Source organism: Trichechus manatus, unplaced genomic scaffold, assembly GCF_000243295.1.
Source record: "Trichechus manatus latirostris isolate Lorelei unplaced genomic scaffold, TriManLat1.0 scaffold00017, whole genome shotgun sequence".
In the NCBI taxonomy this organism is placed as follows: domain Eukaryota; kingdom Metazoa; phylum Chordata; class Mammalia; order Sirenia; family Trichechidae; genus Trichechus; species Trichechus manatus.
Window position 1 is genome coordinate 4,439,973 of NW_004443953.1, and position 16,528 is coordinate 4,456,500.

Consider the following 16,528-nt stretch of genomic DNA (forward strand, 5'->3'; position numbering starts at 1 on the left):
ACCTATGGACTACTTTGGCACAACTCTTGAGACCATTTGTATACTTGGATCTAGACGGCTGGGTATCTTACCACCACTTTCTACAAAGGCATACACAAACACACACACATGTGCCTACACACACGCATACACACACATACACAAAGTAATCTTCTACATATATGTGTAATAACAGTACTGCATCTGAGGAGACATCAATCTACTTCCTTAAGTTATAATTATTAAATTACACTATAACGAAAGCTGGAGAGTACAGTTGCTAGTAACATGACTTGATTATCTTATACTCAGAGACCTCCTTTATTGTACCAGAAACAGTGAGTGACTTAGAAAATGGCTTTACAAGCAGTAGTTGGGGACCTATGATCCTATGACATATAAAGTTCCAAAGAATTACTTGAATCAATGACATACATTTATAAAGAGATCCTGGAAATAAATTGGGGAGGCTAACCTCACTGTTTGGAGGGACAACTAAGTTGGCAATTTTGAGGCTACATTTGTTAAATACTTACGCTAAAATACTAGTAAGACTTGTGAGAATTATCTTAAAAGCAGTTATCAGACACACAGTATAAAGTTTCTTTTGATGCTATAAAGGTTCAAGAGGGGAACTTCTCTAGTCCGTCAGTGCTGAGGGTTGTCTGGGGCAAAGCACTGGCGCTTCCCAGGTTATAGGAGTCTGTGCCTATATATAGGGCATGATTTGAAGTCATCAAAAATTTATGAAATGTTTATCATGACATACCAGGTTGCTTTCTATTTAATTTTAAACTCACAAGTCCTTTACGGAAAGCTGGATATAGATGTTTCTGATCAAGATGATCCAAGTTGATGAAAAACTTTCTTTTTTTTCAAAACTCCAACCAAAGTCCAAATATAAAACAAAATAAGCAAAACCTGCTTGACAGCCAAATCCTTAGAACTTTTTTCATAGATTTTATTTTGTGAAACTAAAATTTATTTTTCTACCAAAAAGTTAAGTGACCTCAAATTATTAGTGCTTTGAATTCAAATTCCTCAGGGTCCAAACAGAGTTAAATATATCCTGCAATTCTTTATCTGTCATCTACTAAAAGCAAAAACATTATTGCCTCCATTTTGCCTGAAAAGAAACTTGTTCTAGATCCTGTGATCAATCAGTGGCAAAGTCAAGTTTAGATGTTAGATTTCATCTTAGCCAGCCTGCTTCTTCAAAAGGAGAATAATCACATGCAATATTTTTAACGTTCCAGAGTTTCTTCTCCCTAATTAAACAGTCTTTGGTGTATATATCAAGTTTTACTTTTCCATGAATACATTTTACAAGTTTCAAATCTTTTAAGCATTGCCTGCTAATCATTTGACCAAATAAATCAAAGGAATTTTGAATTCTGCTGTGACAGCCAGAAGGCATTTGAAGTCAATAGGAGATATTTTAAATTGCTTTATTCACATACACCATTAATGCTTTTTCATTTACATATTCAAAGCAGTATACTTTTTTCCTCTGGGGAAAATGTAACTTTTCTATCAAATAGCTTTAATATTTAAGATATTTGTTGTAAGATTAAAAATACCTTTAGAATAATTTTTTTTCAAAAACCTAGATCATAGAAAAATGAACCTTTTTGAGCTTGTCAATAATAAAATGGCTTAGGATGAGCTCTGCAATTCCTACATCTGACTAATTTAAATAAAAAGTTCATAGGAACTATCTCAGCTATCGCATTGCTTCTGGCAACAGAATGTATTTAGAGGAACACATTCCAGGCTCCACAGCAATTTCCAGGAGCTCAATAGCCATAGATTTGAAAAATGATATAACTTAAAAATGGCTGCACAAGAAGAGTTTTCCAATTTGTATCCATCTGATTCTAAACAAAGATGCCTCAGCCTTTTAAAAAATATAATCTACAGATTAAACTGCGTTAGAAAAATATTATCGTATGAGGAGTAATAGCATCTCAGAGAAAACCCTAGAGCATCACATCTTAGATTCAGTGCTTAACCAGTGCCCACTACATAGAGTCCTAAAGCCAACAAATCACGCAGTTGCCCACAGCACCCATTTGTGCTAGATGCAATATTGGAATTGCTTCCCAAAGATTTTTTCCCTCAGTGTTTATTCACTCATCTGACAAGGACATATTAACTGCTTTATCGGTACAAGGTAATCTTGCCTCACTATTATATTAATGATTAATCCACACAAGCTGTGGCGTAAGCTGTAAAGGTTTGAAAGCTCGCTCTGCCAATTGATAGCGTGTAAACATGCGCAAATAACTTAGTCACACCAACCCTCAGCAGTTGCTCAGCTCTAAAGGGGTAAAGGTAATATTCCCTACCACCTAAGGCCATTGAGAATGTTAGAAGAGGTCTGAGGACTGAAAAAAACACTTAAGCCATGTTGGTGATTATTAGTAAATAACGATGCTTGTAAATTCCATTCAAGGTTGCTGCTGCTAGATCTCTTGGACCCAATATAGACCTTTAAGGCAAAAGTAGATTTTTTTTCTCCAGCATCCTTAAAAGTCAGACATGGAAATAAGAACATAGTGTAGGAAATACTGTAGGTTTAATGGCAGATCTTTGAAGACCAATAAGAAAGTCAGAGAAGGATAGGCAAGGGAGTCAATATTTTTTTAACTTCTTTTCATTCTCCTAAGTCCAATATAGCCCTGCCTCTTTTCTATTCCATCATAGGAGGAAAATTAGAAAATTTTTCGTTTCTCACCGTTTTTATTTTATCCCTTTGGCCTCATTGCTTCTCTTATTGATTCAAAAGAATCACAGAAGTTTTAAAGGAAGAAAATACCCTCTTAGGATAGAAAAAAATAAACCTGTTGCTGTTGAGTTGATTCCAACTCATAGTGACCCTATGGGACAGAGTAGAACTGTCCCATAGGGTTTCCAAGGAGCACTTGGTGGATTTGAACTGCTGACCTTTTGGTTAGCAGCCAAACTCTTAACCACTGTACCACCAGGGTTTGGGATAGATATAGTAGCCCAAATCTCATTTTGTGGGCATAGAAGAGAATCATGATAAAGTCTGAATTATAGTGGCTCCCATAGTCATCATCCTTTTTGTGATACTCTGGCAGGTAATAACTTCAGGTGGAATTACATTTCATGACCAGCCATGGCATAAAGAGTGCTTTCTGTGTAGTGGCTGTAGGAAAGAGCTCTATGAAGAAGAGTTAATGTCCAGAGATGATTATCCGTTCTGCTTGGACTGCTACAACCATCTTTATGCCAAAAAGTGTGCAGCCTGCAGTAAACCCATTACTGGTAAGTTTTTTCTTCATTTTAATTTGCTCCTACCATGAGACAGTGGGGACATTGGTGGTTCATTGGTAGAATTCTTGCCTTCCACTTGGGAGAACCAAGTTTGATTCCCAGCCAATGCACCCGATGTGCAGCTACTATCTGTCAGTGAAGGTTTGTGTGTTACTATGATGCTGAAAAGGTTTCATTGGAGCTTCTAGACTAAGACACACTAGGAAGAAAGGCCTGGCAATGTACTTCTAAAAGTTAGCCATTGAAAACCAGTGGATCACCACGGTGTCGTTCTGTTGTACACGGGGTCACCATGAGTTGAGGGCTGACTTGATGGCAGCTAACAGCAACAAAAAATCATGAGATGGTTATGACTATGTAAAATGCCATATAGTTAATTTAGGAAATGCAAGAAAAAGAATGGATAATCTTTCATTTGTTCCTTTTGAGATAAGCACACATGGATACCATATGTAAATATAAATATTACATAGACCCATCAAGGAAAGTACAGAGTATAATTCAGGTAGCTATACTTTGTAGCCACCACCTGTCAGTTTGTCATTCTGTGTTGGCCTGCATGTTGCTATATGCGAGAAGCGATGCCACCAATAATTCAAATGCCAGCAGAGTTACTCATAGTGGACATGTTTCAGCAGAGCTTCTAGACTATGACAGACTAGGAAGAAAGGCCTGACAATCTACTCCCCAAAATTAGCCAGTGGAAACTCTATGTATCACAACAGAATATTTTCTGATATAGTGCTGAAAGACGAGCCCCCTAGGTTGGAAGGCACTCAAAATACACAGTGACCATGACAACAGACTTGAGCATACCAACGATTGTGAAGATGGCGCAGGACCGGGCAACATTACATTCTGTTGTACACGGGGTTGCCATGAGTTGGAGCCAACTTGACAGCAACTAACAACATGCTCTGTAGAGAGTAATTAAGTACTAAACCTAACGTTACTGACTCTAAGTAAAATACTAGCTCAAGGAAGGCAGAGAACAGAGTTAGAGAAGACTTTAACAAGGAGGCCTGATCTCAGCCAGAACTTTTAAGGATTTGGGTGGGAGGAAAGGGTACTAATAAATCAGACTCCTGCTTAATTCCAAGCAAGGACCAAGCAGCCTTAAAATAGAAAAGGTTTTAATTAAATGCAAGTACTGCATAAAACGTCTGAAGCTGTAATAATTAGAGTGGCATAGGTCAGGAATTAATTAAACTTCATTTTAAGATGCTTCTAACAAATGTATTATTCTCTTTTCTTTCTATTCACTTCCAGTGAGTTCTAATTATGAATAGCTGAAAGAAAACAAGATAGCATTCTACTGAAGAGACAAAATACATGTGAAATGATTTGAAAGTAACAAACGGTAAATCGATCCATGTTAAACAGGTTTTCCAGGTTTAAAAACAAAAAACATTACATTTTCCTCAGAGATACTTCTAAAATGCTAATCCTATAGTAAAGAAACTAAAGCTAGTATGACATCTGAGAAACACCCTAGCTATTCTTTCAGGCAAGTTATAGTCACTTAGTATTGTGACAGAACTGTATTTCTTGTCCCATTCTTAGTATTTCAGATTATATTTCACTATTTTACTTCAGTTTATATAACATAAACTTAAAGATTATTTTATTCCTTTCCTCCTCCTCCTCCATCTTCAGATATATCACAAAATAAAAGTTGAATCTCCATGTATCTTCCAAAGAAAGAAAAGAGTTCCAATGCAACTTGGCAAGCTTTCACTAACTTGCAAAGGGAAGGAGAGAGTTACCTAGGCAAACAAAGTCGGGTCCTGGTTGTCTATACAGAGACACCATGTATTTCTGAATCACTAGCTGGCCCACAGGTTACATCTGGCCAGCAGATGTGTTATGTTTGGCTTGTACATGTTTGGAAACAACTAACCTAAAATCCATCTCTGCAGCCAAAATTAAATAAAGAGCCTGCCATGGGTGAGAGGTGCCTCCATGTTCCCTGCAGGCTCATTATGGTGTGGAGCTGAGAGGCCACCCCATTGTGTGGGGTGTGCCTTCTCCATTCTTCACGCCTTGCTCCCAGCACTCAGCTATGCCACCTCCTTGGTCCTTGCAAAGACTTGAGTTAGCAATCCCAGGCAGTCTCCCACTCCAGAGCTTGTGCTCTTGACTACTCTGCTCTTCTGTCTTCTACACACCTGGAAACCCTTGCAGCCAAGAGAATAAGCCCCCATCTCCACTGATTTTAATTACAAAGTGGCACTTCCAGAAATCCAACAGTATTTGGATTAGTAGAATCTGCAATCCCATTAGTAGAGTCTGCAATCACAGCCCTTCCGATTCAATTTATTCTATAACACATTTCTTGAATTAGGTCAGGAAAAAAGGGGGCTTCAGTGAGGAAATGAGAAAATTAAACAACTTAATATGGGGTTTCAAAGCTCTCTGAGGGCCCAAAGGGGTAATACTGCTTTGTAAAGAGCCTCCGACAGCCCTGAACTTGATGAGTTTCAAACGTGATCCATCACAGATTCATGTGTTTAAATGATTTTTTCTAGTGGATGATTGCAGGTCAATCAGCGAGCCTGGCTTTTCTAGGTTCAGGCAGAAAAATCCCATTGATCTGCACTAAAACAGAAGGATGATCAGGAACAAAAGATTTGACCCAAAAACAGTTCAAATGTAGTATTATGTAATTAATACGGTATAATCCAGTATAAAAGGACTTTTACGATTTTTCCTCAATATTCTTTTTGCTCTGTGATTGAGAAATACCAGACTGGAATGCCTTAAAAACTTACAACTCACTTAACTATTTCTTGATCTGATCTGACAGAGAGAGAGCATGGCCCTCCAGTAGTTATTCTTTAAAGCTGAGCTATTTGAACTAACGCACCGTAAGGAATTCTGACAGTGTCATATATATTTATCTTCTGAAAGATGGGCAGTCATGCAAACAATATATCATCTTAAGAAACAATCTATACGGTGGTGTTGGTTGTTAACAGCCATTGAGTCAGCTCTGAGTCATGGCAAACCCATTTATAACAGAACAAAGCAATGCCGGTCCTGTGCCAGCCTCACAACTATTGGTATGTTTGAGCCCATGTTGAGTTTATACATTAGGATGTTTTTAAAATACTATTTTATCTTAACTTTATGTATAAGCTTCTGCCTCTCACTACTGTGTGGTGTGGAAAAGTGATTCATCTCTGAGGTCCTCGTTTTCCTAATTTGTAAAATGAAGAGTTGATCAGGATCACACTTTAGCTTACTTCCCTCTCTAACTGCTTAGAGATGGCAAAGGAGCTTCAAATGTAGTGACTTCTTCAGAAATAGATGCTAATGTTTCTGGTTATATTCTTTACAAAAGATAAATTCAAACTTAGTTTGGTGAGGTGAAGAAGATAGTCTGGGCCTGAGTCCCAGCTCTGTCACTCACCAGCTGGGTGACCTTAGGCAAGTTGTTGAACCTCTCTGTCTCCCGGTTTTTGTCTGCAAAATGGGTTGATGATAACTTCTAACCTATGAGGGTGAGGTGAGGGTTAAATGAGGCAATATGTATAAAGTGCTTAGAATAGTGCCCGTCACACAGTCAGGTGCCCAACACTTATTCTATTGATTTGTCAGGCGTGAATGGAACCAGATAAAGCAGGTACCAAAGATTTGTTTTCTGGATCACTTTCTTTCTGCAAATTGCCCTCATGACCTGAAGGAGTAAACATATCCAAAACTGGAGCAATTCACAAACATCTCACTTGTTGGCTTAGGGCTTTCTTAAATCCCTGCTGTAAAATTCTACAAGAATTACTTTTACATTTACCACTTGTACAAAGTTTACTAAAAAAAAAAAAATCGAGAACGATTCATCAGCAGTGAAATGCCAGATGTGTATAATAATTATTTTTATGAGCAGAGATGATTTACATATATATAGAACATCAGTCCTGCAGACAGTCTATTAATGTTTTGAATAACGTCAAGGGAATTAATTGGTACACCATTGGGTTACTCTTATTGGAAACTAATGATGATAACATTATAGATAAGCAAACTATAGAGATAATTTTTAAAAAGTAGAAGAATTTGATGCAAAGTTCTCTGTGAACTATGAAATTACCTGTAAAGAAATCAAGTAAGATTTCTAGAATGGGAATAAAAGGAGAGTTTATCTGAAATAGAATGCTTTTTGTCTTTTTTGCTTCAACATCCCGAATGAAGTATGAGTCAGCATAGGAACACTCTTTGGGTGATAAGTAAATTACAGTAAGATCATAGTACTAAGATCATTTGGAGAAAACTTTGTCAACAAATAAAAGCCCAAACCTAGGGCATCCCAACCCCTTCCTCAAAATCAATTCCTTGAACTGCACCCTAGGGTCATATTAGGAAGCAAAGGATCAGAGTCTCACTGAAGACTCAAATTCTACTGTATTTCTTGGAAACCCTACGGTTCAAATGAGGCCCAAATTGATGTGGGAGGGAGAGATGACAAGGGACTTCTTAAATACTAATTGTTGAGCAGCATTGTCTCACTGGCTAGAGTAGATCAGACTTATAGACCTTTGTCACAACCCAAGGCTGAAGATGTATCTGAGCGTGGTAATAAGGCCATCATGTTAGGATAGCTGCATGATAGCCCAAATGAAGGTCTATTTGGGGGACTACATGGCCATGGGACTTTATTAAGAACATCAGACACCAAGCTTGGAAGTGAACATTTATTTCGTTTTACATTCCTTTCACAGCTAAGAAAACATAGAGAAAGGGGAAATTAGATATCTCTGACTCCAAAAACTATACTATCTTCCCACTGCACTACATTATATTTCCTTATATATCTTAGGCAATCTGTTCCATTTCCAAAACAATGTCGTTTTTATATCCAGATTCTAACTACTTCTGTAGGTGATGAAAGAGTTTCACTGGCCTGGTGCCTCAGTGGTTAAGAGCTCGGCTCCTAACCAAAAGATCAGTAGTTTGAATCCACCAGCCACTCCTTGGAAACCCCATGGGACAGTTCTACTCTGTCCTGTAGGGTCGTTAGGAGTCGGAATCGACTCCACAGCAATGAGTTTTTACAGGTGGTTAGGTTACACGGGAGGAACTTGCTTTGGGCTGATAATCCTAGAATGGAGGAGGGGGCAGTTTTTGTTTGTTTTGCATACTTGCTTCTATTGTCTTGTTCACTGCTACGTATCCAGCACCGAGAAGAGTGCCTCGTAGAACACTCAATCTATTCATTGAAAGAATCAATTATGATTTTTCTCTGATTCCTTTTAGGTCTCAGAGGTGTCAAGTTTATTTGCTTTCAAGACCGCCAGTGGCACAGCGATTGCTTTAACTGTGGGAGGTGCTCCATCTCCTTGGTGGGGGAAGGCTTCCTGACCCAGAATGAGGACATCTTCTGTCGCAAATGTGGTTCTGGGGTGGACACTGACATCTAGATGGAGACAGATGTCCCTACTCGGGCTTCACATTGCCTTTGTTCTCACTAAATCCAGAACTTGGTTGACGTAGTATGTTTTTGACTTTGGTTTTAGAAAATATTAATGTAGAGTTTAGAGCTGAAGAGTTTTTGCACACATTCTGATTGAACTGTATTATAAGGGCTAGAAAAAAAAAGCACAGTTCTAACAGAAATCAATATATACTAAATCATAAAAGCACATCTCCTTGTAAAATACTGCACTCTGCTGTTAGGAACATAGGACACTGTCTCTTCACTGGAATCAAGTATATGGCCTATAACTAGGAGTCATGGATGTTATTTCTGAAAAACTGATTTTTTCCCAAAACTTCAGAGTAAAGGAAAACTAAGATATCAAATTGAAAGGCATTTATGAGACTAATGTTTACACTCCTAGGTAGTTAGTTGTACATAACGTGATAGATTGGCTCTAACTGGTAGAACAAAACTGATTAGGGAAAATTGATTTAAGATTTCTGTCATCTTTATCATTCTTTTATTGTTCACACATCCTGATTTTGGAGTTGAAAAAGAAAGCTGCAGTTTTCCCTCATACACACTGCTTCCACAGCTGGTTGATTCCCATGTTTGAACAATAGAACTTGAAAATTGACGTCACTATGGTTCTCATACTCTACATAGGTATAAAAGGGATCATTTCTACGTAGGGATAGCCAAAGCATGGTTTTCAGCACATTTGGTATTAAATGTATATTCAAAGGCCACAGTGATTTTTCTAAATGCTTATAGTTTCCATGAAGTGAAAAGTCTATGCTTTAAAGTGGAGCTAACCAGGATAATCACTGTCCCTACAGGCAAACTTTTAAAATAAATAGATCATTAAATCATCTCTTGTGGAAATGAGTTTTAGGGAAGGGATTGAGTGCTGGAACATGATTTTCATCCAGATATCTCAAGGCGTAATAGAATGCATAATTAGCTCTGAGCCTCATGCATTTTGCCTTCTAAAATTACATAGATGATTAATGGATAGACATAAAAGTGAGCTTTAAAGAAGTCTAGTAATAATAAGAACTGAAAAAGAATAATTCACTGCTGAGAATTCAGGACCTGCAAAGCAGTGCAATAGAGTAATGTAAGCTGTAGATAATCTCTCCCTGCTTTCTTCTACACCTGGACCACCCACCTCTTCTTGAGTGAACCGTGCTCCAGAACTTTAATTGACTGCATGACCAGGAGGTGCACTCCTAGCCTTATTGGTCCCAAAGGAAGTAACAACGTTAGTGAAAAGTCTGTTACTATATGTTTATCTTTATATAGGAATAAACCACCAGATATCAACTAATGATGACCATATCTAGCTGCCCCTGAGCAATATTTTCCGTATTATGTGGAACAAATGGAAAGTAACCTCTGCTTTCTATAGTCAGTCATAATCCTTGGTTTAGTGTCTCAGGTAGGATAGGCGGAGGCCAAGAGGAAACCACCACAGAGACATGATATTTTTGTAAATGTCTACTCTCAGATTACTGCGTAGCATTAAAGTTTCTGATTGAAATCTAATTATATGCTGTGGCTGATTTTAATGATAAAATAACATCACCGGAGATGCCATTAAAATTATCGTGGAAACACAATTTTTGAAATAATTTAAGATGCAAAGACATTTGGAGATGCTAAACAATTTAGAGACGATAATAAAAGGTGAGGCTACATAAACTACTTGAAAAAGGTATTTGTCTTTTTTTGGATTGACAATGCCTAGGTATGTTCTGATACTTGTATTGTGAAACATAGGCAAAACTGTCAATATATTTTCCTGAATTATTTGAAATTGCACATACAGAACTAAATAAGCCAATTTTTCTAAGATCTAGAAAATGGTAGTGCATCACATATTTAGAAAACCAAACCATTTGAAGTCTGGATAGATTTACAATATGTAACATTTTCTCAGTTAACCAATTACAGATAGTTATACCACATGTGACTTTTTTTAGTTAACCAACTGGCAATGTTTGAGACATTTTGCTGTGTGTTGTAGGTGAGTATGCACATGGTCAGGCTTGCATTCAACCTTTATAATTAAATTTCACAGAATTATTTTTTAGGTAGAGATCTTGTTACTCTTTGACATCTCTATCTTAGCATATGTGTTTTCACATGTAAATAGTACCATATTTAGAAGGTAGCTTATTAATCAAATGTGTATTAAACATGTGCTGAGCCCTGGTGGTGCAATGGTTAAGCACTTGGCTGCTAACCAAAAGTCGGTGGTTTGAACCCCCCCAGTGGCTCCATCGGAGAAAAGACCTGGCAATCTGCTCCTGTAAAGAATACGTCTTAGAAAACCCTGTGGGGCAGTTCTACTCTGTCCCATAGGGTCGCTGTGAGTTGGAACTGACACGACGGCACACAACAGCAACAGCAACATATAAAGTGAGAGTTCACCCTATGTGGTTCTGGGGCGTTGGGTGGGTAGATCAAGGTATGGAAACGTGGGAGGGCCAGATGCAGAGATCCTTTCCTAGAGGTTAAAAAAAGTGTCATCATAGACATATCACAGACACGCAAAACTACTTGAATGTGTGTAGAATGACACACACAGATAAAAGTAGAAATCATATACTGCTGTTGATCACAGTTCAGTAAAGACAAACGCTTTCTAACTGACATATCCAAAGATAGAAAGGGCTGTCTCAAGAAGCATTGGGCTTCCATTGATTGAAGAGGTGACATCTGCATAGGCAGGAAAGCAGCAGAAGCAACTTCTGTGTGTTAATAACAACCAGATGGCTTGGAAGAATGAGAGAGACTGTGCCAAAGGGCAAGAAGAAATGGGAGTGGTAAAAGAGAAAGGGTCAGTTGAAGGAAAAATATTAACTTTTAGCATAAAAGGTTTTTATTTGATATTATAGACAATCGAAAGATACCAATTGTTTTTTAAAGAGAGAAGAAAAAGGATTAAGACCTTTGTGTTTAAGGTTTGAAGAAAATTACATAATGATTCTATATGGAAGGGAAGGGAAGAGGGCAAGATTTCAAAGTTTAGGGCTCTTGCTAGAGTAGCAAGTTTGGTTAGTGGCTACAGATGAGGAAAGAGAGAAAATGCAAAAGGTAATGCAGGCCAATGCTAGATTTGTTGATACAGGTGAGTGTACAAATAAATCAAAATATTTCATGTTGTTGATTAAAGATGGAAAACAAAAAAGCAGAAAAAAATTTCAATTTCAACTTAACAAAATTATTAAAATGTTACATCTGGGCAACTTAACTCCCCTGGTTAAGTGAAGTGTGATAGTGATATGGTCATGGGTTCAAACCTTGTAAGTCACTATAATGTTGAGAAAAGAAACATCCCATTAAACACTGGATTAAGAGATTGGCCAACCATTGTGAAAATATGTAACATTGATCACAAATGGAACTGACTAAAAATCACTGCAAAATTCAGTAGTACTAATGAGAATCAGTGGGAAAAATTTGACCCAAGTACTCTTTTCTCGTCTGTGACATGGATCGTAATTCTGTCACAGCAAGCTCTTTCCTTTCTTAACCACAGAGGTATCCAACCCAGTCATTCCAAATACAAATAAACCCTGTTATTTCTTTTATAGACTTTAACTTTGAGCATGAAACTTTTCTGTTTCTTTTCTCTGCTTCTTGATTCCTAAATTTAGAAATATTTCCCACTCTCCCATATTCAACAGAGTATCTGGGCATAAATATGGGCGGCATGGAAAATTCAGAATGGTCAGAATTCTGAACAAGAATTTATCTAATTTTCTCTGGATGATGCATTTTTTAGCATCATCTAGAAAACCACATGAATGTCTGAATGGTCTGACTCATTTCTAATTTCTCATGAGTAGGATGGTTCAAATGAATACTCTTGATATCTTTGCTCCTTGTAGCACTAATGGAGAAATCAACCAAACACATATGTCTGATGCTATTAACACCATTTTTGAATTTAAGAAAAAAGTATTTTTAATCTATTTGGTAAGTATTGATAATGATTACTATTTTTTAAATAAGAAAGCAATTATCACAGTGTATGCTTTAGATTAATTGAGCATTTGAATTATTCTCAAATATGTTTATAGATAGATGTTTATTATTGAAACAATACATATTTTTTCCTTGTTTTAAAAATTGTAGTTTTCAGTAGTTTCTTATACTGAAGAAACTTGCCTTTAAGAGAGTATATATATATTTCAGAAATTGATTTTACAAATTTTTTTTTCTTTAATTTGTAAAGAGAATAGCTGTGGCTTAACTTTTGTGCTGTTTTTACTTTTATTACATAAGGGGACATGATGACTTTTTTTTTTGGTCCCATTTATCACACCCAAATAAACTCAGATGATTCATATATCATTTCAGGGCATTCATAGAAAGACAACTTAATATTATTGTATTTCATCCAAGTAGTAATGCCACTCATGTTAAACTAGGAGGACCACATCAGTCACAGTGCCCACATTTTAAAACTTTCTAAAGTAAGAAGAATTATTTCATTTCTAATTATGATTTCAATGATTCTCAAAATATTCTATTAGAAATAGCCCGCCTTAATTGGATTTTCCTGCTTTGACTAAGGTAGTCTTTCCAATTTATTATTTACTTATTTTTATATTGGAGAAATTATTAAAACTCCTAATGGTTTTATACTCTTATTTATTCTGTCTAAAGCAAAATTTGTGTCAATAACACAAACTTTCATGAAACTTTAGCTAATCTACACTATAAGCATCAGTTACTTTCCCTTTGGAGATATATAAGATTCTCAGTTCATTCAATGTTTTGTGTTCCACAAAAAGTTATTTGGAAGAATACCTCTCACCAAAGATTTCTAGTTCATCTCTTAAAATCACATGGTTTTGGAAGATAATAAAATTCTTGTGCATACTTAAAAGATAAATTTCATGTTTTGGAGTAGAGTTTCTCCAACCGAAGGGTTAGAACATCACTGGAAATTACAGTTTCCAGGATGTTACTTTTATCCTGAGCCTTTTCCCCCAAAAGCATGAGACCTTTAGATCTTCATTATTCTACCAGAAACATCCCAAGAGTCAGCATGGAGTCACTGTAAAGAAATATTTTGGGAATTTTGAGGTCCTCTTTCTGGGGAGAGGTAAAAGAGACCTTTCAGGACTTAGACTTGGCCTTACAACTTCTCAGAAATTGCTGTATCTGAATTTGTTATGCCAGTAACAAATATATAACAAAGGGATACCAAGGAGCAAAGATATCAAGAGTATTCATTTGAACCATCCTACTCATGAGAAATTGAAATGAGTCAGACCATTCAGACATCCATGTGGTTTTCTAGATGATCCTAAAAAATGCATCATCCAGAGAAAATTAGATAAATTCTTGTTCAGAATTCTGACCATTCTGAATTTTCCATGCCGCCCATATTTATGCCCAGATACTCTGTTGAATATGGGAGAATGGGAAATATTTCTAAATTTAGGAATCAAGAAGCAGAGAAAAGAAACAGAAAAGTTTCATGCTCAAAGTTAAAGTCTATAAAAGAAATAACAGGGTTTATTTGTATTTGGAATGACTGGGTTGGATACCTCTGTGGTTAAGAAAGGAAAGAGCTTGCTGTGACAGAATTACGATCCATGTCACAGAGGAGCAAAGAGTACTTGGGTCAAATTTTTCCCACGAATGGTAATAAACTTAAGAAGTGGATTTCCATAAAGGGTTCTCTGAGTGAGGAACGTTAATGAGCGCAACAGACTTCCACTCAATGACTCAAACAGTGACATTAAATGCTTTTCCCACCAAACACAAAAACAAAAATCAAGTTTGATACTCATGGAAGTCCATACACTGAATCCCAGAGGCTTTTTTTGTTTTTTTTTCCTTAAGAATAGCCTATCAGCCTGTTCTGGCTTATCTCTGTAGCATCATTGATGAGACCGTTTATCTTAGCCAAGAGCTCCAACCCAAGCTCTTCACCAGAAAATTAAGAAGTGCAAATAGAAGAGAAATGGAGAAAGAAAAGAGAGTATTGATAAAAATTGTCATTCCCAAATAAATAGGTAACTAAAATGAATTTTTAAAACGTTTGCATTCCCTATGTAATAAAAATTTTCCCAAACTAGAAGGCATTCACAGGAAGCAAAATAAATGGACAGAAAAGAAAAAAACTTGATAAAATTTTGGACTTGATATTTGTTATCTGTCTCCTCCACTCAACGGGAATTACTCTCTCTGACGTCACCAATGGATGTTTAGTTGTCAAAGCCAATGATCTTATTCCTCAACTTTCTATGCTGCTGTGAGGTATTTGCTACTGTATACCTCCCCTTGGTCCTTCAAAATCTTTTTGCCAATATTATTGTTATTAGGTGCCATTGAGTCGGTTCCAATTCATAGCGACCCTATGGAACAAAACACTGCCCGGTCCTGCGCCATCCTCACAACTGTTGTTATGCTTGAGCCTATTGTTGCAGCCACTGTGTCAATCCATCTCATCGAAGGTCTTCCTCTTTTTTGTTGACCCTCTGCTTTACCAAGCATGATGTCCTTCTCCAGGGACTGATCCCTCCTGATAACATGTCCAAAGTTTGTGAGAACAAGTCTCACCATCCTTGCTTCTAAGGAGCATTCTGGTACTTCTTCCAAGACATATTTGTTCATTCTTTTGGCAGTCCATGGTATATTCAATATTCTTCACCTACACCATAATTCAAAGGCATCAATTCTTCTTTGGTCTTCCTTATTCATTGCCCAGCTTTCGCATGCATATGAGGTGATTGAAAACACCATAGCTTGGGTCAGGCGCACCTTAGTCCTTAAAGTGACGTCTTTGTTTTTTTTAACACTTTAATTAGATCATTTGCAGCCAAAGGCATCCATGATACCATTCCTATATCTCTGCCTCCCTCACTGGTACTTCATCCTATACCCATTTCTTTAAAAAAACAGATATTCCTAAATAGTCTCTCCTTAAGCTTGTTGCTCTATATTCTCTCCCTCTATAAACGCACCTAGTTTCATGATTTCAACTGTCTTCTCTGTGTAGATGAGTCCCAAGTATATGTCACCTGTCCTAAACTCTCTTGAGTTTAAACTCCCAGGCTCAAGTTTTTTTGTTGTTTTTTTTTTACCACTTTTTTGACATCTGCAATTCCATGTCATGCATACAGCTTACAACAAGTTTATTATCCTTCCTACAAATTCCACTTAATTTCTTATGTTTCCCATCTAGTTAATGCATTATTCAAACAGAGCCTTTAAAATTCATGTTAGTCATTAGAAAACTGTAGATTAAAACCAAAATGAAATACCATTTCACACCCACTAGAATGGCTATAATAAAACAGATAATAAATGTTGGCGAGGATGTGAAGAAACATGAATCCTCATAAATTACCAGCGGGGATGTAAAACGATGCAGCCACTTTGGAAAACAGTTTAGTAGTTTCTCGAAAAGTTGAACATAAAGCTATCAGATGATCCAGCAAATCCACTTCTTGATATCTAACCAAGAGAAATGGAAACATACGCCTACATAAAGACTTGCACATGATTGTTTACAGCAGTCTTATTATAATAGCCATAAGCTGGAAACAACTCAAGCATTCAACTGATGAATGGATAAATAAAATGTGGTATGTCCATATAGGGGAATATTATTCGGCGTCGATACATGCTACAACATGGATGAAGCTTGAAAACAGTATGCTAAGTGAAAAAAGCCAGACATAAAAGTCCGCATATTTCATGACTGCATTTATGTGAGATGTCCAGAAAGGGAAAATTTATGGAGACAGAAAGTAGATTAATGATTGCCTACAGCTTGAGGGTAGGAAAGGGGATTAACTGTTA

General features: G+C 36.9%; 1 protein-coding gene across 1 annotated transcript in view; it reads left to right on the forward strand.

The window, feature by feature from the left end:
• FHL5 (four and a half LIM domains 5) overlaps positions 1 to 8,757 on the forward strand; it is a 36,641-nt gene extending 27,884 nt beyond the window's left edge. The window contains exons 5-6 of the mRNA XM_004372406.1: positions 3,084 to 3,270; positions 8,533 to 8,757. Of these exons, the coding sequence (XP_004372463.1) occupies positions 3,084 to 3,270; positions 8,533 to 8,696 (351 nt within the window). The 3' untranslated portion in view covers positions 8,697 to 8,757. The remainder of the gene's footprint in view (positions 1 to 3,083; positions 3,271 to 8,532) is intronic.
• Positions 8,758 to 16,528: the final 7,771 nt, after the last annotated feature.